Below are 25,379 nucleotides of genomic sequence, written 5' to 3'. Positions count from 1 at the left end.
CACACACACACACACACACACGCTGACACCTACATGGCTCTGTGACGGCAGAGCAGAGGAGGGATGACCTCCACTCTCATGCTCTCTGTGGGGAAATGAATGTCAGCAATGTGATTGTCAAAACTTGCAATTTTGATTTTACCATTTTTAATTAAAGACAGGATTGTATGAGTCCACTGATCGTTATATATATCGGCCCTGCAGTCCACATGTCAAAGTGTCATTAAATGCTCACAAAGGGCGGGTATGAATGAGTATTAGATTAGATGTTGAGCAAAACTAATTACATTATTTTTCTTCTTCTTTAAATAGTGACATAAGATAGCCTCAATATCGACTTCCAGAGTTTATGTGTCAAAATCTACAGTATCAGCATCCTGCGTCCCTGTCTGATCTTAAGAAGCGTTATGCTAATCACAATCAAGTTATTATTATTATTATTAGTATAAATGTGTTATTTCTTTTAAAAAATGGTTCATTTTAATATGTTTGCATGCATGGGTCCCTAAACAGTCTTGGAATTGCACACATTGAGTAGGACAAGAAAGCAGGGACCCCAATTAGTCCAAGTCTGTGTGGAGAGGATAGCCCCCATACTTAACGTTTGAATAGGCGCCTAACCAAAACACACTTTGAAAACAGATTTATGAATATCTTGACACATATTTCTGATGTACATAACCCCGTTGACGTACCATTTCCCCCTGAAGACGAAACAGGGTTGTAGGAGTAGCTTGCTTGAGCATTATGGAGTTGCAAGCTGCTGCATATAATGAACTCATTTATTGTAAGCCTTTCTTTATGTCATCAAGTCGCTCTGTACATGTTTCAGCTGTCAGCCTGCACTTCAGTACAGAGCGGGACAAATGAACCAGAGACCAAAGGTTTCCATCGGGGGGATTACAGATGTATATTTGTGTAAGGTGGTGGTCATCCCAGACGAAAGCACCCACACCTACACACACACATGTACAGTGTGCACACAATATAATATACATGTCCACAACACCAAGGTCCAAAAGGAGTCCAGTAAACTAAGCAGGACTTGTCATTCATCACAACCGTGTTCAGCAAAGATTCTTACGATGGAGAACAAAGCACATTTCATAAAAGAAGATAAAACTCCCTCTGTTATTGGTTGTGTCCCTTCCAGCTGCACACGTGCTGTGAAGTTATTAAAGATCTCCCTGGAGCTTTAACCAGCTTAACAAAACAGAACTGTGTCTAAAAAACGAAACAAAAACAGGCATTGTATCGCCAAGTGAAATCTGCTGCAGGTACATAAAGCCGTATCTCAGCCAAACAGCCACAGAACCTAATACTAAAGATTAGATTGAACATTGCACCAATTTGTAATTCAACAGATTGACACTGATGTGGTAAAATGTGTTAAAAATAAAAACACCTTCAAAAAATAAAATAAAAACCTTTGTAAATTATGATCGAAAAGGCATTTATGTGTCTCGATGTTTTGCATTGTACACACACGGAGAGTTTTGAGACGGTCCGAAGAAAAATCGACTTGTATTACTTGACCATTTATGAATACAGCGTGATGGCGTATTACATTACATCCAAAGCGACTAACATACTCAATACTGTGGACAATCCCCACAGGAGCAATTTGGGGTGAAGTGTCTTCAGGGACACAACGACATGCTGACTGCAGTGGGGTTTGAACCTGTGCCCCCCTGATCCGAACACCAACGCACTAACCCACTGCGCCACAGCCTCCCATCATATCGTATCATTCGGTCTCTGCCTTTCAGAGTAAGAGCATGCAGTCTGGTTACCATAATACAGTATGGTCTATGGTAACTATGTTCATCTTATGTATCCACATTTACAAAAGGATTTCCAATCTGTTCAAGCAGATAATATTGAGACAAATATACCTCCATAAAAATGTACAAGAATTACAACATGTGTTACCTAATGTATGCTTTCTGTATTATGAGAAAAATATTTAGAAACGTTCCACACCTAGACATTTATACATACAAAATAAATCACGATTAACTGGGATTACTCAATTTGGACCTTGATTAACAAATAGAGAGTATACAGATACACGGAGGGTTTCCGTTAGCCGGTAATTACCGTTTTTTAGCTGGTAAAATGTATTAAAAACCGGTAAATTCAAAATTTGCCGGTCAAAATGTCCGGGTGGTTTGTTTGAATGTAATAATGATGTTGTTTATGGAAGCGCATCATTTATTGAAAAATGAATCTGAACTTTTCGATCTGTTACGATTATAAACTGAAGCAATATAAAAATGACTCCCATTAACTGAGTTTTAAACATCAGCATTATCCGGTCATAGTCCGGTAATTACCAGCTACACAAACATGACCGGCAAGTTTCAGATTCGTCCGGTAAAATTAATTATTTCCGGAAAGAAAAAATCCTAGCGGAAACCCTGGGAGGAAGGTATACAAAGTCTTTAGCATTGTTCTGAGTCACATCAGTTATCACAGAACACACACACACACACACACACACACACACACACACACACACACACACACACACACACACACACACACACACACACACACACACACACACACACACACACACACACACACACACACACAAAAAGCACTGTGCTGCCTCACCATTTCCACCCTCTGCGATGAGGTCATTATATGAGGCCTGATAATGAAAAGGTGGTTTTCTTTTGACTGTTGATGTGTATGTATTCACTGTTTGTATATTTTATCTAATTGTTATGTCATGTGGAAGGCCTTGTTTTACTGCAGTGACAAAAAACACAGCGACCCTAACTCCAAATTAGGATCGATAAAATATATCTAATCTAAAAAACATATATACAGCAGCAAGCTTCGGGACAAACTCCTCTCTTCGGCAGAAACGGGAAGTCATAATTTTTCTTAACCGAGGTTTAAAACCAGCAACTCTGACAAAAAAGAATAAAAAGAATAAAACTCCAAAACTCTTTTGTTTCTATTTTTTCACAAAATCTGATGTTTCTGAGCTGCTTGGTTGTGGCAACAGTCCCTGTAAATATACAACACTTTACAATCAAAAGATATCCCTGCGTGTCTCTATCACTTCCTGTCTGTATCGTGCCAGCTGACACACGAGGCTGTTGACAATCACTGGTGAGCTCCAGATTGTCAGAAGTGATGCAGCATCGGAAAACAAAGATGTGTTGTTCTGAAAGTATATTTGAATAGTTAGGCACTTCAAGTAGCACCAAATGGCCTGAAATGGTAAGTGTTCCTCTCAGAAATTAGGAATGTTCCCAAATCTGAATGGTTTGTTCTGGAAAGCACCAATAATATGATGGAAAGAGATGATTGACATGTCTGTGCTTCAGTTGTGTATCTACACATCTATTCATATCATTATGGATGATGGACACAAGTTAAAAAACACCCGTTCTGTTTGCTATAAAGCACTAGTTATTATGCAGACTGACATAAAACCTGCATCCAAATACAGCTTAAAACCTGTGTCTGTTAATGTCACATCGTGTAATTCAGTCAACACTGGTGTGAAAAGGCCATTTCTAATCAATCAAAGTGGGGGGTTTCGATAAAGATATTATATATATATATTCCAAAGACTTGCCGAAACCATGCCTTCTTCCCATCTTGTATCTGAATACAGAGACAGATCATTGTGTTGATGCAGACATAGATTGCTTTGGGATTACGATACATTTTTTAGTCATTGATCTCAAGAACCACATGTTTACGCTGTTGCCACATTTGCCGTAATTGTTGCCCTGCCTCATAAGCCATTGTTGATTGGGCTGCGATTTTAGTTTGAACTGCGTGGCATTTTAAATAAGTGTGTTGTCCCGAGGTCACACACGCTCATAGTGTTGTATAAAGAGAGAGCCCAGAGGAAAACATAATGTATGAATAATACAGACATCTGTTTGTCCTCATTATTAAAAAACGAAAAGAAAACATGTATGCAAATGGTCCCCAGCAGGGTCATTAGGCAGGGAATATGAATGGAGTAATTACTGTTACACTGCTTACAGAGGCTGAACACAAGAGAAACAGGGTGTGTGTGCACAGAGTGTGTGTGCACAGAGTGTGTGTGCCTGGTGTGTGTGAATGGCTGAAGGTCTCCTTTGAGAGCAGGAAGCTAATAACGTGGACAGCTTGGAGCAGGCAGTTTTTGGACGAGCCCTCGGGGGTCTTGAGTTGTCTCAGCCTGCTAAATGCCAGCCCGAGTCCCAGGAGAGCCTAGCAGTGCTGATATTACGATTAAACAGTGCATAAGAAGAGGGAGGGGAGAGACAACACAGACTGTCAGAGAGCGGCTGTCCTCTGAGCTCAGGCACGGATAGATTTGAGAAGAAAGAAAGACGACGGGCTCAGTCAAACATCAATTATCTGACAGGCGGGAAACAGACACCTCAGGATAGTCAAACTTATTAAGACGGGAAAACAAATGTGAATGAAACCCAGCTAACGTCCATCACAGATAGAGACCACCTTGCTCCCTCTTTGACTTCCAGATAATATGCAATATTTCATTTGTTTAGATCAGGGGTGTCAAACATTCGGCTTGTGGACCAAAACCACAGTGCCCAATGCAGACGTTGCAAAGTCTAAAAATGACAGAAAAGACATCGAAATTTGAATGTAATCGGTGGAATGTGCTTTAAGGACGCTACTGTTAGAGCACAAAAACAACAGGTTTTTTTTTCGGTGGGATGTGAAGCTTGATCAATAAAACTCCGAACCCTTCCCCCATAGGGGTTAGTGTAAGTATTTAGGGGTTACAAAATACACACTGATGTCTGGCATATGAACTATTTTTGAGAGGGTGCTTACTTTTAGTGTTGTAGTACACTAAAAATAAGACCTTTAAAAAGTTGTTTCGAGACCAAGAGCAGTCAAATTGACTATGTATCTTCCACATTGGTCTTGGTACACTCCGGTCTTGGTTATGACTTGGTCTTGAGCTCTTAAAGTCTAGGTCTTGGTCTTGGTCTTGACTTAGTCTCGACCTCTTAAAGTCTAGGTCTTGGTCTTGGTCTTGGTCTCAACCTCTTAAAGTCTTGGTCTTGACTTGGTCGTGACCTCTTAAAGTCTTGGTCTTGACTTGTTCATGACCTCTTAAAGTCTTGGTCTTTGTCTCGATCTTTTAAAGTCTTGGTCTTGTCTTGGTCTTGGTACACTCCGGTCTTGGTCATGACTTGGTCTCGACCTCTTAAAGTCTTGGTCTTGTTCTTGGTCTTGGTCTTGACTTGGTCTCGACCTCTTAAAGTCTTGGTCTTGGTCTTGACTGGGTCTCGACCTCTTGGTCTTGACTTGGTCCCGACCTCTTGGTCTTGGTCTTGACTTGGTACCGACCTCTTAAAGTCTTGGTCTTGGTACTCTCTGGTCTTGATCTTGACTTGGTCTGGGTCAGGCCCGGACTGGCCATCGGGAGGACCGGGAGGTTTCCCGATGGCCTGGCCTGTTCAGTGGCCTGCTGGCCTGAGGAATCCTTTTTTTTAATGTATGTATTGTGAACGAAACGCTGCACAAATGTGGGTCTGCCTCTGCCTCACAGAGGGTGACTGGCTGTCTACATGATGTGGCCTGCCGACATGGCCACTTTCATACAGATCATACTCTAATGCCCTCGATTGGTCTCTGTGTGTCATGCAAGCTCGGGAGGGTGTGTGTTAGTGTGTGTGTGGCGCGAGCGAGCGAGAGAGAAAACGTGCGCACCGGTTACGTGTAGTGTTGTTGTTAGCATCTGGTGCTAGCTAGCTGCGCTAACGGATATAATGAGCTGTCAACAAGGTGGAGGAGAGTCCTCTCCTGTCAGACTGAGAGACTGATAACTACAGCTCAGGTGAGGTGAAGGACTCTCTGAGTGTTTAGATAGTTAACTTAGTCTAAGTTCTCAGTGGGTCTCAAACGGTTTGGTCACCATTTATGTAAACACATATTTCCATTTGAAGGGGGAGTGATTAATAAAATATGCATGAATAATAGATAAAAAATGTTAAATAGGTGAAAAAAGGTAAGATAAACTTTAAAAACGTGTTGAGAGCTAAAACTAGTCTTTGCTGCTGCCTCAAAGAGGAGCAGAGGGGAGACGGGGGAGACGGGTGAGGCTGGTTCAGGAGCACAGACACACTCACAACTATAAATGAACCAAAAACAAATAAATAAACAAGTTTCAATGTTTTTTCATATTGGAAATGGTATGTTATTGGTTATGGCCATGTTCTTATGATTTTATGATTATTTAAATGTATACAGTTCTGTTTCATATGGGTGTAGTCTCTTTATTTCCCCCTCAAAGTGCACCAGATTGATGCATTTAAGTCCAACATTTAAAAAAAAAATCTTACCGGGGGAGCATGCAAAGATTTGCACTTTAAAAAAAAATTAGTAACCCATGTCCATATGTTTATTCTGGGATAGTACTGTAGATTTAAAGTTTAGGCCTATCACTAGGGGCAGCAACGCTGTTAATATTGACAAATGAATCCAGGAAAATGGCACAAAAGAAAACTGGTAGTGGCCTGGCTGGGTGTATAATTCCCGGCCTGACTTATTGTCCCAGTCCGGCCCTGGTCGGGGTTAAGGTGGTCTTGACTACAACACTACTTGTCTTCTTTATGGCTTGTCACTAGTATCACCCTGTGCCAGTCAGTTTATGTATGTCAGGTAATATTAAAGTATATTACCATATAAGCTGAGTTTAGCATCGACCACTTCTCAGAGAACCCATTTCTCCAAAAAAAAAGAAAGGACTTCTCTGGATGATGTTCTAACTTTCTTTCCCTTGGCACTGTTTGTGGACCGGGGCTCAGTTCAAACAGTGATGCTGTGGTATGAAGCCCTGATTGATGGGGGGAAATAAATGTTCAGATGTAGATTCATCATCGTCCTCAGAGTGACGAACATTCATCAGAAGCTGCCCGAGGCCCCTCTGTGATTTGTGACTCTCTCAAATTTTAGAGTGTGTCCCAGTGTGCTGGAGGAATGCCACGCTGCTCTGAGGTCAGTGAAACACAGATCATTTCCTAAAGGAGAAGCAAATTGAGGGATAAAACCAAAGGACACTGACTTTGTAAAGGGAGTGTTATCAGTCCAATGTCCTCGCTATTCTAAATTACGCAATTTATACCAGATTTACAGTTAAAAAAGAAATAGTGGTCTCACTTTTCTCATTATTACATTTAAAGAATATATTTATTTCTGATTTAGTCTTCTGATTTTTAAATGTTATTTAACCCTTTCCTCTCTTCTTCCTGTTTCCTTATCTTCCTCTACTTCGTGGGTGTGTTACCTTATGTAATGGATTTTTATATATCCACATCAAAACATTCTTGTGTTGTTTACTTCTGTATGTGAGCTAATGAAAATATCGATCTCATCTGTTCATTTTCTTCAATGGATCTTAAGTTTATTAATTAAAATCATACAAAGTCTAACTTGTATGTCCCACTGCTAAATCACATTTTTAGACTGTCTATTTTTAAAAGCGTGGTTGATATAAAAGTATTTGTATTTATTTATAGAAGGACCATGCATACAAAAACATTAATCTCAGCAAAGAGACGAGATGCAATATGCCAGATTATAGCTAATAGCTCATTCCCATCTGTGGTCCTCAGGCAGGTTCATAACAATCAATAAACAAATAATAACATTGCATGATCTCAATCAGTCAAACCATTTTAAAACCTGATTTAAGTACAGCTCAATAAATTAATACATAGCACACTTGAAATACGCTTACATGATCTCGGTCGCTCAAATAATTATAAAGCCTGATTTAAATACAGGTTACGAACATAATACTTAGTACACTTCAAATACACTTAAATAAAACATCTAAGATATAGTATGACAATACAGTTCAAATTAAAAAAACTCATGTAATGTAATTAGTTACATTTCCCTAACCCTTGTATGATAAAACCAAAGGTAGCTGACCTTGTAAAGAGCAGAGGGTCGGGGTAAGTTATAACGCTTCTTCCAACAGCGACGCACCAAATGCAGATATTTCGTGATAAAAACAGTTCATCCTAAAATGACACTCTCTGTATCTTCACATTTATCTCAACAGCCCAGCAATATGCAGTGGCTTTGTTTTGTATTTCTTAAAATCTATATTCCTCTTTCTCTTTACTCAACTCCTCCTTCATTAGAACAGAAGGAGGTTTTCTGTGTTCCTCAGACAGTAGCTGTACCCCTCCACTGCGCCATGAACTGTTTCATGTTGCCTCTGTTTGGAGTCAAGGTGGGGGTCACGATAAATCCCAGTTTCTGATGAAACCCAATCTGCAGAGTCTTCAGGCGGCTTGTTTTCATCAGCTGTGGTTTCCAATCACAGCGAGGCTTTACGGAGCTCCTGCTGCTTCCTCTGTTGTTTTTTGGATGTTGACATGAACCCCCCCCCCCTCCTCTTGTCTTTGCCCCCTGCTCCCGGGGGGACGCAGTGTATTTAGACTGGAGGACAGCCTGCTGGGTCTGGCTGCAGGATTTACTCACCTGAAGGGGCTCTGCTTTGATAAACACAGCAGCTCCTTCTGCTTTCTAATCAAACAAACCTGCTGCCCTGCACAGTGACATCTCCCACATACCTCTGTGTTTCACAGTGAGTAATGGAGGCCTTACAGCAGGGCAAGGAGGGAAACAATGACAAAGACATAACGTCCCAACAAAGACAAAGACAGGAGCATCAGCACTGCAGCTCCCAAAACTAAAATAAATATTATTTAAGTAATTGATATCCAAAACTGTACATGAAGCCAAACACATACATACTACATTGTTGACTGTGTATGCTCTTATAAATAACATTTACTGTATAATGGACAAGCTAAGCTCCACCTGCTGCTAAAAGTCAGAGGCAGCAGAAGCACTCAGATCTTGTACTTGAGTGAAAGTAGAAGTACTCAGATCTTGTACTTGAGTTAAAGTAGAAGTACTCAGATCTTGTACTTGAGTAAAAGTAGAAGTACTCAGATCTTGTACTTGAGTAAAAGTAGAAGTACTCAGATCTTGTACTTGAGTGAAAGTAGAAGTACTCAGATCTTGTACTTGAGTAAAAGTAGAAGTACTCAGATCTTGTACTTGAGTTAAAGTAGAAGTACTCAGATCTTGTACTTGAGTAAAAGTAGAAGTACTCAGATCTTGTACTTGAGTTAAAGTAGAAGTACTCAGATCTTGTACTTGAGTAAAAGTAGAAGTACTCAGATCTTGTACTTGAGTGAAAGTAGAAGTACTCAGATCTTGTACTTGAGTAAAAGTAGAAGTACTCAGATGTTTTACTTGAGTAAAAGTAGACTCAGATCTTGTACTTGAGTAAAAGTAGAAGTACTCAGATCTTGTACTTGATTAAAAGTAGAAGTACTCAGATCTTGTACTTGATTAAAAGTAGAAGTACTCAGATCTTGTACTTGAGTAAAAGTAGAAGTACTCAGATCTTGTACTTGAGTAAAAGTAGAAGTACTCAGATCTTGTACTTGGGTAAAAGTAGAAATACTCAGATCTTGTACTTGAGTGAAAGTAGAAGTACTCAGATCTTGTACTTGAGTAAAAGTAGAAGTACTCAGATGTTGTACTTGAGTAAAAGTAGACTCAGATCTTGTACTTGAGTAAAAGTAGAAGTACTCAGATCGTGTACTTGAGTAAAAGTAGAAGTACTCAGGTCTTGCACTTGAGTAAAAGTAGAAGTACTCAGATCTTGTACTTGAGTAAAAGTAGAAGTACTCAGATCTTGTACTTGAATAAAAGTAGAAGTACTCAGATCTTGTACTTGAGTAAAAGCAGAAGTACTCAGATCTTGTACTTGAGTAAAAGTAGAAGTACCAGAGTGTAGAAATACTCTGTTACAGTAAAAGTCCTCCATTCAAAATGTTCCTCAAGTAAAAGTAGAAAAGTATTCTCATCAAAATATAGTGAAAGTAGCGACAGTAAAAGTAGTCATTGTGCAGATTGGTCCATTTCAGAATAATATATATGATATGTTTTATAATGATTGATCATGAAAGTGTTCTCAAAGCTGGTAAAGGTGCAGCTAGTTTGAATGACTTTGTATACTGCAGGGTAGCTGGTGGATTTACTCCAGGTGGAACTAAAGTCTGATTTAACACTTGATTATATTTCACATCATTCATCCACATCTGTGAAGTAACTAAAGGTATTAAATACATGTAGTGGAGGAAAAGTACACCATTTACCTCTGAATGGTAGTGGGGAAGTACACAGTAGCATAACATTGGGATATTCAAGTAAAGTACAGGTACCTCAAACTTGTACTGCTTAAAGAAAAGTCTCCTATAGGAGAAATAATGCCTGGTGATAAAATTGTCAAATCATCTTTTAGGTCTGTTTTTATGAGTTGATATAAATGTGAGTGATTGTTATATGTGCTCTCATGTGGGTCAGAGGCCACTGAATTGAGAAAGGCAGACTTTGTGATATCAGGAGATATTGTGTTGTTGTTGGATGAATTTAATATTGTATCGTGATGAAGCGTGTGATTTACAGCCGTACAGACAGATCCCGCTCGGACTGAAGAGCTCTGATTAAACCCTCCATGTCTCTTTGTATTGCTGCTTGAGCAACGTCTCTCTCCCTGCAACAATTAAAGCCTCAGTATCAAACATAGAGGAGGTAACCTGTCTCAGCCTGTTCAGATTTGGAGTGCATTTCTTTGTGTGTTGTATTTAAATCGATTGCATCTGGTTGCTTTGCATTAAAGAAATGAAACGGTTTAGAAAACAGAATACTGACTGAACATATACCAGTCTGTGATAATCCATCAAAATCTGTTTCTATACGGTTTCCTACAGTCAAAATGTTCCTGTTTTTAACAAAGAAATAAGGTTTCATTTGGTGTAAATGAGGTCTATTGACCATAAATGGATAAAAGATCATTAAAAGGTGTGGTTATGAGTTGAAATAAGATAAGGTGTAACCCAGATTTGAGGTATGATTTATGCTTTACAAAAAGACAAAACCAGGGAAACAATGGCACAGTGCAACACAAAGGTTACATTTGTGCATCTGTTTGTTTTTGCTGAAAGTCTGAGCCATGGATGTGTCTGCGGTGCCATGTTTTGAGATGCATGTGGCCCATTGTAGTGAGAAAGACCCCCAGCATGCAGCAGTGAGTGTGTGAAGATCTGGTGCCGGACAAAGGCTGCTGAAGAGAAGCAGACAGACGCCCAGCAGAGAGAGGATCTGACTGTCTGCAAAACCCTGCAGACAACAGGACCACCCAGCTCTGAGCACACTGTAACACTGGTGAGCAAATCAAACACACCCCCACGTCTCTCATGTTCTCTTCGCACCCTATCACTTGACTTATTCCTGAGATATGCGCCGTGTCGTACAGCAACAGTAGCAGGGAAATGCTTTGAGGTGCACCAAAACCTCCTGTCGTGTTCAAGTGAAATCAGACCGACTTAGTGCTTTGATCAATGGCAAATATTGTGTTTTACGTCCGATTGATTCAAGGCCTTATGATATCCTTCACAGTAAGCATTTGAACAATTACTGATCAAATCAAATCAAAATGTATTATAGCCCCAAATACCAAGAAATGCCTCAAAGGGCTGTACAAAGCAAACAAAAGCAAAAACAACAAAAAAATACAAACGTCTAAAAACATTATACATTATACAAGTATTGCCATATGATAAAAGCATGTGACAGAAGTGATGCTAATGTAGATTGAAACTACGTTATGGAAATTAGCTGACAAGAAAGACAGATGCAAAGAGATGGCTTTTGAGTTTTCTTTTTAAGGAATCAATGTAATCACACGCCATTGGAAATGAAAGGGTAACGCCTAGAGTATGTACATCCATCAGATAGTACACACACAAATCAACAAACATGTTCATTTGGTCTTTTCAGTGTCTATTCTTTCTATATCCACTGCATTTATACATGTCAACCAGTAGTCTGAGACATTGTTTACAGCTTAAAATGGAGTTAATTAAATTTGGTGATGATGTTTTTTGTGTTAATGTAAGAGCAGTTAAAACATCACCACCCCCGGAAATCTTACTGTAGTGTCGATGATGTTCATCCATCAGTTGGTACACATCCAAATCAACAACCACGTTAATTTGGTCTTTTTCTTTGTTTATCCACTGCAGTTATTCATGTAAACCAGTAGTCATAGACTACGGGTGTCAAACTCAAATTCATCACGGGCCACATTAGCATTAAGGTTGCAGTCAAAGGGCCGGTTGTAACTTTAAGACTAAATATACATATTTAAATATATAATATAAATAAAATAATGTATTATATTACACTATTGCCTCTGCATTGGATTATTATCTGATAATTAACTACGTCTGAAAGCAGAAGTCTAGAGCAAATAATTTTGCAAGTGCGTATGTCACAAAATGAGATGCATTGTGGGACATGTAGTTTATGGGCAACGTGCTTTTGTAAAGCGGCACGTAACCGCATAATAAACATATTATATTCTTTCCAAGCTCTTGCGGGCCACAAAAGATGAAGGCTTTGAGTTTGACACCCCTGTCATAGACATTGTTTGCAGCTTAAAATTGAGTTAAATTAAATTAGCTGATGATTAATGTTTTTTGTGTTAATGTAAGAGCAGTTAAAACATCACCATCCCCGAATCCCCCCCCCCCCCCCTCTTACTGCTGGTAGTCGGCCCTGCAGTACAGCCTCGTGTCTCTGGAGTAGCAGGTGTTGGTGAGCGGCTGCTGGCACGCGGCGCACTGCAGGCAGCGCTCGTGCCAGGACGTGTCGTTGACCCGCATCAGGAAGCGGTCTGAGATGATCCGCGAGCAGCCTTCACACACGGCCTGCTGCGGGGAAGCTCCGCCTGCGAAATATATGTGTTTTAGGTCATTAAAACACGAGGAAATACACCAAAAACTGTGTCAGGAATTATCGATACGTTACTAATCAGCAGGGGCGATGCTAGAATCTGGTAACTGGAAATCTTACAGTATAGATTTATATCAGATATCCAAAGAATACACAATATAAAATATAACATCAGAGCTCCACCTGGAAAATATGTTTTATGTCATTAAAAAATTAGGAAATACCAAAAACTGTGTCAGGAATTTACTGATCAGCAGAGGCGATGCTAGGATTTAGCAACATAGGGGGCCTGGAAATCTTACAGTATAGATTTAGATCAGATATCCAAAGAATACACAATATAAATATTACAATAGAGCTCCACCTGGATCCATCTTCTTATAGACACATTTTCCCAGCATTTGGACCATCCATGTATTATCTTTTAATTCACACACAACATCTATTGCACGTCTATCCGTTCTCTGTTGCTCTCCTCGAGGTTTCTAACATTTCTTTCCCGTTAACTTTGGGGTTTCCTTGTCCGATGTGAGGGTCTGAAGACAGAGCGTCGTGTATACTGTAAAAACTGTAAAGCCCCCTTAGACAAATGTACAATGTGTGATATTGGGCTAAAATAACCTTTGATTGATTGATTGATAACAGACCAATCTACTACCAAAAGAGAAACATATCGACATGGGTTGTATACTTAAAAGGTGTGCACATGTATCCTATCCATGTGAACATGTGATAATTGGGGGGGTCCAGGGGCATGTTCCCATTTTAAACACAATGCATCCGATTGTGTGGAACCACCTGCCTGTATTTGATATTCTTTACGTTATCGTATAAGTCAACTTTATTGTCAATTCCTCTATTTTTGTTACAGATTAGTTTCTCACCATCCCAGAGAATACACATATATAAAAAGAAATATAAAAACAAGTATATATTTACATACATACACACCTAATCACTTATACATATATATACAACACATACATAACAAATATTCATATTCGATGAGTACATGCATGATGGTCATTTTATAATGAGTAAGCTATGGGGGATTTTTTAGCTTCTATATTTTATTTGCATTTTACGTTTTCTTGGTGGCTAATTCTGCAAGTGTTTTCATTTGTTTGTGTTTTCAGAATAGCAATAGGGATCAAATCTACCTTTTCACCCAAAAAGCTGCGATCAGTGGAGGACTCCTTGTTTTATTTGAGGCCTTTTGTTTCTGCCTCACATTTAGAAACCACACTGTGACGCTCGCTCGGTCCTCACTGTTCTTTTTCATATCGTAAATCCTGCACATGTTGCCCATTTCTGCTCCATGCTACCTCGTTTTTAAACCTGCACAGCTCTCCACTTAGTATATAGTATTGTCATATTGTACGACTGCACTCCTACATAACTAGTGTAAATATTGTCTTTATTTTCCCTTTGTTGCACTAGCTTTTAGAATTGGTAACGTGATGTTCTTTCTGTGTCTCTGTGTGCATCTGAAAGCCAATTCCTCGTATGTGTAAACCTCGTTCATGTGTAGGAGAGCAAAGAGAAGAAGTCCCTTCATGTGGGCACAGTATAAAAACAATCGGCATGACACCAGGCAGCGCTTTTTGTATTTTCACAAGCGAAAGCATTCATTAATATACACTCAGAAAACTCAGAGTGTAAACTCCCTTTCCTCTTTTTGCAGCGGTAGAGGAAGCAGGTCGCTCGTATACTTAATCAGAACAGAAATTGTAAAAAGTACTGCTTGTAAAATCTCATTCTAAAGTACAACGTTAAAATACACCCTACTTCAAGTGGCAAAACTGAATGTACCTCTGAAGCATGTAGGCCTTTTAAACATCATACATATTGGATTATGATATGATGATGATATTTTAACTTCTAATTGCCAATATGTATTCATCAGTTGGTTGATATTGTATAAAAGCAATAAGTAAATTGGCTTCCAGCAGAGTAGTAGAAGTATAAGGTAGCATACAAAATGAATGAATTGTTATTTATTTAATACAATAACCCCACTTCTCTATAACACAGGAGTGAGGAGTGGCTCGATAAAAGATTGAACATAAAAGTCCTGTTTTTAATTAATAATTTAATATGAATGAACAATCTCTGTTGTTTTTAATCATAATATCATCCAATTGATGATTCTGCAGCAGATATCTTTAACAAGCTTGTAACTCAAAAGCGCACACATTAATAATAATATGACGTATAATAATTATCATTAAGATAACAATAGCAATCCTATAACTGATATAGGCACCAAGAATAATAATAATAATAAGAATACCATATCCGTCCCACAAAGGGCACATTTTCAAAAGTGAAGAGCCAAAAACTGCTAAATATTAATTAATGCATGCACTATTACATATAAAAGTAGACATTACAACAATTACAATTTACATTAATACACATATAGTTGCTTGTGTATTTAAACAAATCCTAACATTAAATCTATCCATTAAAAACGTGTGCAAAATGCAAATAATCATCATGAACAGCAGAACAGACATCCCATAATCAGAATCAGAGTAATTCGTCCCACAGAGGGGAAATGTGCATTTGTTACTGCAAGAAAAGAGCCAAAGACAGCTTAATGTTAACCAAGAAGCATTCATAAAATTACAAAATACACATCCTGTAACAGTTCTGAGAGATATAGCAGCCAGGTATATATCGCACAGTTATTAACGGCATATATATATTATATATTGTACATAATTTGTATTTCACAAGTGTTCATAAGTGTTTATAAAACCTGAGCCAGAGTTTCCCTCCTGTTCTTCTCTCGGTTTTTACATAAAAGGCTATTTTCGCTTCACCTGAGAGCAAATTTAGGAATTGCCACTTCTCATTGTTAGTGTTATTGTAGCAGCCCCCCATGATAAATAAGAACATGGGTGGGAACATGGATAAAGAAATAAGGATAAGGTCAGGATGAAGAGGAACTCACCGGTCAGGAGGTCCAGGGATCCCGGGTCAGCTTCCACTTTAATGTCGTGCAGCATCTCTGAATTCAAGCTCCAGACTTTTCTACAAACCGAAAAAATCCTCAAATCTGCACAGAGACCTGGAGCTGCTGTAAATCCAGAGGTGTGAGTGAAACTGGTCCACCAGTCCTCAGTGAGAGAGAGAGAGAGGGGGACAGCCGAGAGAGAAGCCCTCCCCCCGGCCTCCTCACAGCCTCTCCCCGCAGTCCTGGAGCCTGGATCCGCCTCTCAGGACCGTGGAGTCCTATCAGAAATCAAATCAAATATCCGACCCTCATAAAGCCTTCACTTCAACACCACGGCGGAGTGATTTAAATCTGCCAATTAGGCCTACAATAAAAATCAACTTATTTAACCATCCGCACTTCCAACCTTCTGTCTGCAGACTTCTTTTAGACAGTTTGGAAATGAAGCATTGATTTATTATTTATAACACTTCACAAAAGACAATATATATATTACAATATAATACGCAAAGGGAGGCCAAAAACCTATAACATATGAGAGGTCTGTCTTCCATTTGTAGGAGGAATACGAAGATAAAGATACATCTAAATAAAGAAATAGTCCCAAAAATGTAAGTCATGATCGTATTCGTGTCTAATAAAATATACAATTTAACGGATGAAAAATAATACAGCTTAAATTCTAAATCTAGGATAATATATTAAATATATAGCTTAATGCAGAGCCACAGCAGGCCTGAGCGGTCCAGTTTGTCAGAGTAAATAAAAGCAATTTATCTTGACGAGTTTAAGGTAAATACACCATTTTAATTTGAAATATAACAACAACAAATACGTGAATTATAAGAAATGTTCGATTTCTCGTAGAGTTAATATAACAGCCTTTTATAATTAATTCTGTAAGTCTGTGCTTGTGGAGAAATGTTGTTGCTGAATTATTCAGGGTGCAATATATTGTGTTACATGATGGCATCGAAATATTCTGGTGGTTGGTATTTGACGATGTTTTCATTTCATATGGACCTCAAATCAAATCAGTGCATCCCGATTTAAAATGAGAATGATAAGCCGCTCTGTTAAAGGCAGCTTTATTCCAGTCTCACAATACAGATTCACGGATCGAAATTAAATATATCCCACAGATAACACCACGTTATTCTAAACTGATATGAAACGATATCAGGCCCGAGATCAGCTGTGAGGAAAGCAATAAAGTAATATATATTTATATCAGCTGCTCTTTTGTTCTGCTGCATTCACACAACCCGCAGTGATATATGAGGGTTTATTATTAACGGGAAATTAAAAATTAGGGTCAGGTCCAATTAACGAGAGGCTCCCCTCCGCCCCCTCGAAAAAAAACAGAGGCTTCATTCGTGGGTTTATTGCATTATGATGATCAGCCTGTGTGATTGGCATTAATTGGAAGAATGCAATAGAAAATGATTCAGAATCCATTTCAGAAAACATCTTGGAGGTTATGATTTCAGAGTGTCAGGTGGTGATGGATATAGAAATTAAACATATGATGATATTAGGCCATTGCATGATGGAAAACAAAAACTACAGTAGCACTGTTGTCCTTTTGAATAAAGTAGGTAGTTGTTTAAATTATTGTGTGCAGAGCTGATAAAGAAGGCAATTTTAATACAAGGTTTAAATGTGTGTTGATAAGACATTAAAATAATTATATGCTATATTTTACTGAACGATCTCCGACTGAGGGCAGGATTGAAGGCCAATGCTGCCCCCCTGCGGTCACCACAGGAAGTGCAGGCGGCAGAAACAGGCGAGTTAAATAGTTTCTGACAAGAACGAATAGCAATAAATTGAAACATGTTAGAAAATGTTATCCTTTTTTAAAAACGTTGGACAATCTGTATATGATATCCTTTTCATGATGTTATTTAAAATGTTTCGTAGACCGCCATTGTGCCATTACGCTTTGTGCCGAAATAGCTCAGTTGGGAGAGCGTTAGACTGAAGATCTAAAAGTCCCTGGTTCGATCCCTGGTTTCGGCAGCCGAAAGGTGACTTTTGGGCACAAATTGCCTCGATGGTGCTGCTAGACATAGTTGTAGCATTTGGTGCCTTTCTCTGCTGTACAAAAGGGTTCACTGATACCTGCAATGTAAAATATTCAAAGGCAGATTATGATACTATTAGTTCAACACAATTTCGGAAGATCCTGTTATTTTATGGTAGACTGTTTTGTAACGGTTTTGTGCCGAAATAGCTCAGTTGGGAGAGCGTTAGACTGAAGATCTAAAGGTCCCTGGTTCGATCCCTGGTTTCGGCAGAGGAAACTTTTAAACTCAAATTGGCTCCATCATGATTAGAGCTGCTGAATTATATTTGGTTCCTTTCTCTGTTCTACAAGTAGGTTTTCTTACACCTGCAATGTAAAATAGTCAGATGCTAAGTGACAGCTCATCTACCACCTATTAGTTCAAATGCTCTCTGGAAATTGTGTATTTTTCATGAGTTGTTGTTTTAAGTGTTTGTCAGACTGTCATTGTTTTGTCGCTATTTGTGCCGAAATAGCTCAGTTGGGAGAGCGTTAGACTGAAGATCTAAAGGTCCCTGGTTCGATCCCTGGTTTCGGCAGAACAGAGGAGACTTTTGGGCACAAGTTACCTCCATGCTTAGAGCTGCTGGATTATATCAGTCTGATTTGGTGCCTTTCTCTGTTCTACATACAGCACTTGTACCGGCTATTTAAAAATTCAGATTAAATCTAATTAAAAACCAATCTGTCATCTAGTATTAGTTTAAAGTGCCGTTTCTGAAGATCCTGTCTTTTTCACGAGGGGTTGTTTAAGTTTTTTAATGACTGCCTTTGTAGTGCATTCTCTGTGAGTAAACAGCTCAGTTGGGAGAGCGTGAGATTGCATTTCTAAAGGTCACTGGTTTCGATCCCTGGTTTAAAAGTAGGGTTTTGGGAACACGGTTTGAGCTGTTGTTTAATGAGCATTGTTAGGTGACATTTGTGCCGAAATAGCTCAGTTGGGAGAGCGTTAGACTGAAGATCTAAAGGTCCCTGGTTCGATCCCTGGTTTCGGCAGAACAGAGGAGACTTTTAGGCACAAGTTGCCTCCATGATTAGAGCTGCTCAACTAGAGCAGTCTGAGTTGGTGCCTTCATCTGCTCTAATTACAGATGCACTCATACCTGCAATGTAAAAAATAAGAGGAGAGGCGGGGCTATGATCGTTTAGGGTGTACACACGGTGCCGCAAGCGTTACGTTACCAGACCTTCCCACTTTGGGAAGCGTTATCATTTGAGTGCTCCTTTTCCACGGTTCCGTCACAGCCTCTTGTGGACGAACCCGTCCATACGATAAAGAACTATAGCGGATAACACCCGTTTTGTCTCCGTGTGGACGGGGCCTGAAAGTCCTGTCTTTTTTCACAAGGGGTTGTTTACATGTTTTAATGACTGACATTGTAGTGCATTCTCTGTGAGTAAACAGCTCAGTTGGGAGAGCGTTAGACTGAATTTCTAGAGGTCCCTGGTTTCAATCCTGTGTTCTACATATAGGTCTACTCATAGGCTGCAATGTAAAAAAGTCAAATGCTGATTCACAGCCAATATGTCACCTAGTGTTGGTTTGTAGTGACCACTGTAACATAATTCAATCATGGAACTACAGGTTGGGGATAGTGTTTCCGCACGGACATATGTGTTCTACCTGTGTATATTGTGTGCCCTCCTTGCTTCTCGCCCTTCTCTTCCCGGACTGCAACCGGACAACATGTGCTAATCTGCTCTTCAATAAAGGAACCTTTTGCACCTTCGATGCATCGCCTCCGACTCCTATCTCTCGGCACTACAGCTTAAACATATTTTCTAGAAATGCTGTCTTTTTTCAAGAGATGTTGTTTTAGTTTTAGGAAGACTGCCATGGTTTAGTGACATTTTGTGCCGAAATAGCTCAGTTGGGAGAGCGTTAGACTGAAGATCTAATGTTTATTTATATAGCCCAATATCACAAATGTTACATTTGTCTCAGTGGGCTTCACAGTTTGTACAGAATATCAGTATGACAATACCTCACCCTCTGTCCTTAGACCCTCACATCGTACAAGGAAATACTTCCAGAGAAAACCCACAGTTTAAAGGGAAAAATGGGAGAAACCTCAGGGAGAGCAGCAGAGGAGGGATCCCTCTCCCAGGACGGACAGACGTGCAATAGATGCCGTGTGTAAATTGAAAAGATAATACATTTGCAACATAGGTATTCCAAATGTTTGGAAATGCATGTGTGTATAATAGGAAGATGAATCCACGAGGATATCCATCCAGGACTTATGATCCCGGACCACAGCCACGACTCAAGATCCAGGACTCGCGATCCATGACACAGGACCGCAGGATCATCCATGACTCCGGATCCCAGCGTATATAGACACCAAAAAGAAAGACATTTGGGGAAGCTGGGTTAATCGGAACATGAGAGTACACAGGTATAGACAGAGAGAAGGAAGAAGTAAGATGTCCCCCGACAAACTAAGCCTATATCAGCAAAACTAGGGGCTGAATCTAATCAGCCCTAACTATAAGCTTTATCAAAAAGGAAGGTCTTAAGCACACTCTTAAAAACGGATAGGGTGTCTGCCGCCCGAACACAAACTGGAAGCTGATTCCACAAAAGTGGAGCTTGATAAGAAAAGGCTCTGGCTCCCATTGTACTTTTAGAGACTCTAGGAACAACCAACAACCCTGCATTCTTGGAACGCAATGCCCTAGTAGGACAGTAGGGAATAATGAGTTCTTTAAGGTAAGATGTCGCCTGCCCATTAAGGGCTTTGTAGGCCAGAAGAAGAATTTTAGATTCTATCCTGTGTTCTATAGGGAGCCAGTGTAAGGCAGCCAGAACAGGATTAATGTGGTCCCTTTTCCTAACTCTGGTTAGTACACGAGCTGCAGCATTTTGAATCAGCTGAAGCGACTTGACTGACTTCTTGGTACACCCTGATAATAAGGAGTTACAATAATCCAGCCTTGAAGTAACAAATGCATGGACTAGTTTCTCTGCATCGTTTTGAGGCAAGATATGCCTGACTTTTGCAATGTTACGTAGATGGAAGTAGGCGGTCCTTGAAATTGATTTTATGTGGGTGTTAAAGGATAAATCCTGATCAAATATAACACCAAGATTCCTTCCAGTCTCACTGGAGGCCAAATGAATGCCATCCATAGTTAGTATATCTTTAGATAATTTGTTTCGTAGATTCTTCGGGCCAAGTACAATAACTTCAGTTTTGGTCGTGTTTAACATAAAAAATGTAAGAACATCCACGTTTTTAAGTCCTTGAGGCAGTCTTGAATTGTATTTAGATGATTAATTTCATCAGGCTTGATTGATAAATATAGTTGAGTATCATCCGCATAACAATGAAAGTTTACAGAATGAGTCCTTATAATATTGCCTAACGGAAGCATATATAGTGTGAACAAAATAGGTCCAAGCACTGAGCCCTGTGGCACTCCATGGCTAAGTTTGGTTTGCATGGAAGATTCATCGTGGACACGTACAAACTGAGAGCGTTCAGATAGATATGACCTAAACTAGATTGCATTTCGAAAGGTCACTGGTTTCGATCCCTGGTTTAAAAGTAGGGTTTTAGGCACGTGGTTTGAGCTGTTGTTTAATGTCCATTGTTAGGTGACCTTTGTGCCGAAATAGCTCAGTTGGGAGAGCGTTAGACTGAAGATCTAAAGGTCCCTGGTTCGATCCCTGGTTTCGGCAGAACAGAGGAGACTTTGAGGCACAAGTTGCCTCCATGATTAGAGCTGCTGGATTATATCAGTCTGATTTGGTGCCTTTCTCTGTTCTACATATAGTAAGTTAATTAATACCTGCATTGTAACATAGTCAGATGCTGAGTGACAGCTCATCTGCCATCTAGCATTAGTTGAAAGCGAACTTTCAGAGAACGCTGTCTTTTTTTTTCACGAGGTGTTATTTTAAATTCTTGGCAGACTGTCATTGTTTGGAGATGTTTCTGGTTCGATCCCTGGTTTCGGCAGCGAGGAGGAGACTTTTGGGCACAAGTTGCCTCCATGATAAAAGCTACTGGATTATAGCAGTCTGATTTGGTGCCTTTCTCTGTTCTACAAGTAGGTTCTCTTAGACCTGCAGTGAAAGATAGTCAGATGCTAAGTGACAGCTCATCTACCACCTAGTATTAGTTCAAATACTCTCTGAAAATGCTGTCTTTTTCACCAGTTGTGGTTTTAGGTTTTTTGTGATGCTGCCATTGTGTTGTAGCATTTTGTGCCGAAATAGCTCAGTTGGGAGAGCGTTAGACTGAAGATCTAAAGGTCCCTGGTTCGATCCCTGGTTTCGGCAGAACAGAGGAGACTTTGAGGCACAAGTTGCCTCCATGATTAGAGCAGCTGGATTATATCAGTCTGATTTGTTGCCTTTCTCTGTTCTACATACAGCACTTGTACCGGCAATGTAAAAATTCAGATTAAATCTAATTAAAAGCCAATCCGTCATCTAGTATTAGTTTAAAGTGCCGTTAATGAAGATCCTGTGTTTTTCACGAGGGGTTGTTTAAATGTTTTAATGACTGCCTTTGTAGTGCATTCTCTGTGAGTAAACAGCTCAGTTGGGAGAGCGTGAGATTGCATTTCTAAAGGTCACTGGTTTCGATCCCTGTTTTAAAAGTAGGGTTTTGGGAACATGGTTTGAGCTGTTGTTTAATGAGCATTGTTAGGTGAGCTTTGTGCCGAAATAGCTCAGTTGGGAGAGCGTTAGACTGAAGATCTAAAGGTCCCTGGTTCGATCCCTGGTTTCGGCAGAACAGAGGAGACTTTGAGGCACAAGTTGCCTCCATGATTAGAGCTGCTGGATTATATCAGACTGATTTGGTGCCTTTCTCTGCTCTACATATAGTAAGTTAATAAATACCTGCATTGTAACGTAGTCAGATGCTGAGTGACAGCTCATCTGCCATCTAGTATTAGTTGAAATCGAACTTTCAGAGAACGCTGTCTTTTTTTTTCACGGGGTGTTATTTTTGATTTTTGGCAGACTGTCATTGTTTGGAGATGTTTCTGGTTCGATCCCTGGTTTCGGCAGCGAGGAGGAGACTTTTGGGCACAAGTTGCCTCCGTGATAAAAGCTACTGGATTATAGCAGTCTGATTTGGTGCCTTTCTCTGTTCTACAAGTAGGTTCTCTTACACCTGCAGTGAAAGATAGTCAGATGCTAAGTGACAGCTCATCTACCACCTAGTATTAGTTCAAATACTCTCTGAAAATGCTGTCTTTTTCACCAGTTGTTGTTTTAAGTGTTTGTGATGCTGCCATTGTTTTCTAGCATTTTGTGCCGAAATAGCTCAGTTGGGAGAGCGTTAGACTGAAGATCTAAAGGTCCCTGGTTCGATCCCTGGTTTCGGCAGAACATAGGAGACTTTGAGGCACAAGTTGCCTCCATTATTAAAGCAGCTGGATTATATCAGTCTGATTTGGTGCCTTTCTCTGTTCTACATACAGCACTTGTACCGGCTATTTAAAAATTCAGATTAAATCTAATTAAAAGCCAATCCGTCATCTAGTATTAGTTTAAAGTGCTGTTTCTGAAGATCCTGTCTTTTTCACGAGGGGTTGTTTAAGTTTTTAATGACTGCCTTTGTAGTGCATTCTCTGTGAGTAAACAGCTCAGTTGGGAGAGCGTTAGATTGCATTTCGAAAGGTCACTGGTTTCGATCCCCGGTTTAAAAGTAGGGTTTTGGGAACACGGTTTGAGCTGTTGTTTAATGAGCATTGTTAGGTGACCTTTGTGCCGAAATAGCTCAGTTGGGAGAGCGTTAGACTGAAGATCTAAAGGTCCCTGGTTCGATCCCTGGTTTCGGCAGAACAGAGGAGACTTTGAGGCACAAATTGCCTCCATGATTATAGCTGCTCAACTAGAGCAGTCTGAGTTTGTGCATTCATGTGCTCTAATTACAGATTCACTCATACCTGCAATGTAAAAAATAAGAGGAGAGGCGGGGCTATGATCGTTTACGGCGTACACACGGTGCAGCAAGTGTTACGTTACCAGATCGGGCCCGGCGCCACGAGGGGGCATTGCCCCCTAAGTTGTGTTATTTGCCCCCTCACTTTGAGCATCATTCATTCATCAAAAAGTACAATAAATGTCACAATTATTAAATAACTTTAAATATTTTTTTTTCCACAATACACGTTACTATGTTTAGATCAGATAAGTGGGCAGGCAGTCAAGCAATGTGTAAAAAAGCCTCAACCCCAAGTGAGCTAGTCTTAATGTTAGCGTGTGTGCTTAGCTGTAAACACAGTCGGATGGGTGACCAAAACGTCCCCGTTTCCGGGCAGAGCCCCCGTTTTCGGTGGCTGGTACCCGGTTGAAACTCCCGAAAATGTTCCCGTTTTTGAACGTGCGTTAAAAAAAATAGAGCAAGGTGAAATCAAATGTTACATGTCAGTAAAAACAGAGTAACAGTGTTTTGCCTGTTTGTAGCGTTAGCGTATTTCTTCTTCTACTACTACTACTACTACTACTACTTCTTCTTCTTCTTCTTCTTTTGTCTTTATTGGCGAATCGCTTCCCCTTGGAGCATATATCGCCACCTACTGTTGATGTATTAAATGTTCATATTAAATCCTTGTCCTCAGACCAGTGTTTTTGAGGAACTTGAAGATCAGCTTGTTTGCTTAATTTCTTGATTTACTTTCGTATATTGACTTGAAATCCATGTTGTTTGACATCAACAAAAAATAAGACAAACAACTACAGATAGCACCACACGTGATGGTTACTTGTTATTATTTAGCGCTGTATGGATCAGGTGTTTGCCAAAGCGAGCCCTTTTACTAGAATAATAATATGTTATGTATTATATCAACCATATTGGTACAATGAGCGACATCTCGTGACGGATTTTGGAACATTGATTTGATTTTTCTCATGGCAGTTAGACTCTAGAGACAAACCAGGGGACTTTATTTTTATTTTTCAGCGAGGAGGAGACTTTTGGGAAGAAGTTGCCTCCATGATAAAAGCTACTGGATTATAGCAGTCTGAGTTGGTGCCTTTCTCTGTTCTCCATACAGCACTTGTACCGGCTATTTAAAAATTCAGATTAAATCTAATTAAAAGCTAATCTGTCATTTAGTATTAGTTTAAAGTGCAGTTTCTGAAGATCCTGTCTTTTTCTAGAGGGGTTGTTTAAGTTTTTTAATGACTGCCTTTGTAGTGCATTCTCTGTGAGTAAACATCTCAGTTGGGAGAGCGTTAGATTGCATTTCTAAAGGTCACTGGTTTCGATACCTGGTTTAAAAGTAGGGTTTTAGGCAAATGGTTTGGGCTGTTGTTTAATGAGCATTGTTAGGTGACCTTTGTGCCGAAATAGCTCAGTTGGGAGAGCGTTAGACTGAAGATCTAAAGGTCCCTGGTTCGATCCCTAGTTTTGGCAGAACAGAGGAGACTTTTAGGCACAAATTGCCTCCATGATTAGAGCTGCTCAACTAGAGCAGTCTGAGTTGGTGCCTTCATCTGCTCTAATTACCGATGCACTCATACCTGCAATGTAAAAAATAAGAGGAGAGGCGGGG

At 39.8% G+C, this 25,379-nt stretch overlaps 1 protein-coding gene across 1 annotated transcript in view; it reads right to left on the bottom strand.

The window, feature by feature from the left end:
- Window positions 1–15,906, bottom strand: part of LOC307023465 (LIM homeobox transcription factor 1-beta-like) — a 44,892-nt gene extending 28,986 nt beyond the window's left edge. The window contains exons 1-2 of the mRNA XM_079656757.1: window positions 15,785–15,906; window positions 12,634–12,820 (exon numbers count right to left, since the gene is read on the bottom strand). Of these exons, the coding sequence (XP_079512883.1) occupies window positions 12,634–12,820; window positions 15,785–15,839 (242 nt within the window). The 5' untranslated portion in view covers window positions 15,840–15,906. The remainder of the gene's footprint in view (window positions 1–12,633; window positions 12,821–15,784) is intronic.
- Between the last annotated feature and the right edge of the window lie 9,473 nt (window positions 15,907–25,379).

Source organism: Notothenia rossii, assembly GCF_949606895.1.
Source record: "Notothenia rossii genome assembly, chromosome: 11".
Classification (NCBI taxonomy): domain Eukaryota; kingdom Metazoa; phylum Chordata; class Actinopteri; order Perciformes; family Nototheniidae; genus Notothenia; species Notothenia rossii.
Note: the sequence above shows the minus strand (reverse complement) of the source record. Positions and strands in the feature narration are given on the sequence as shown.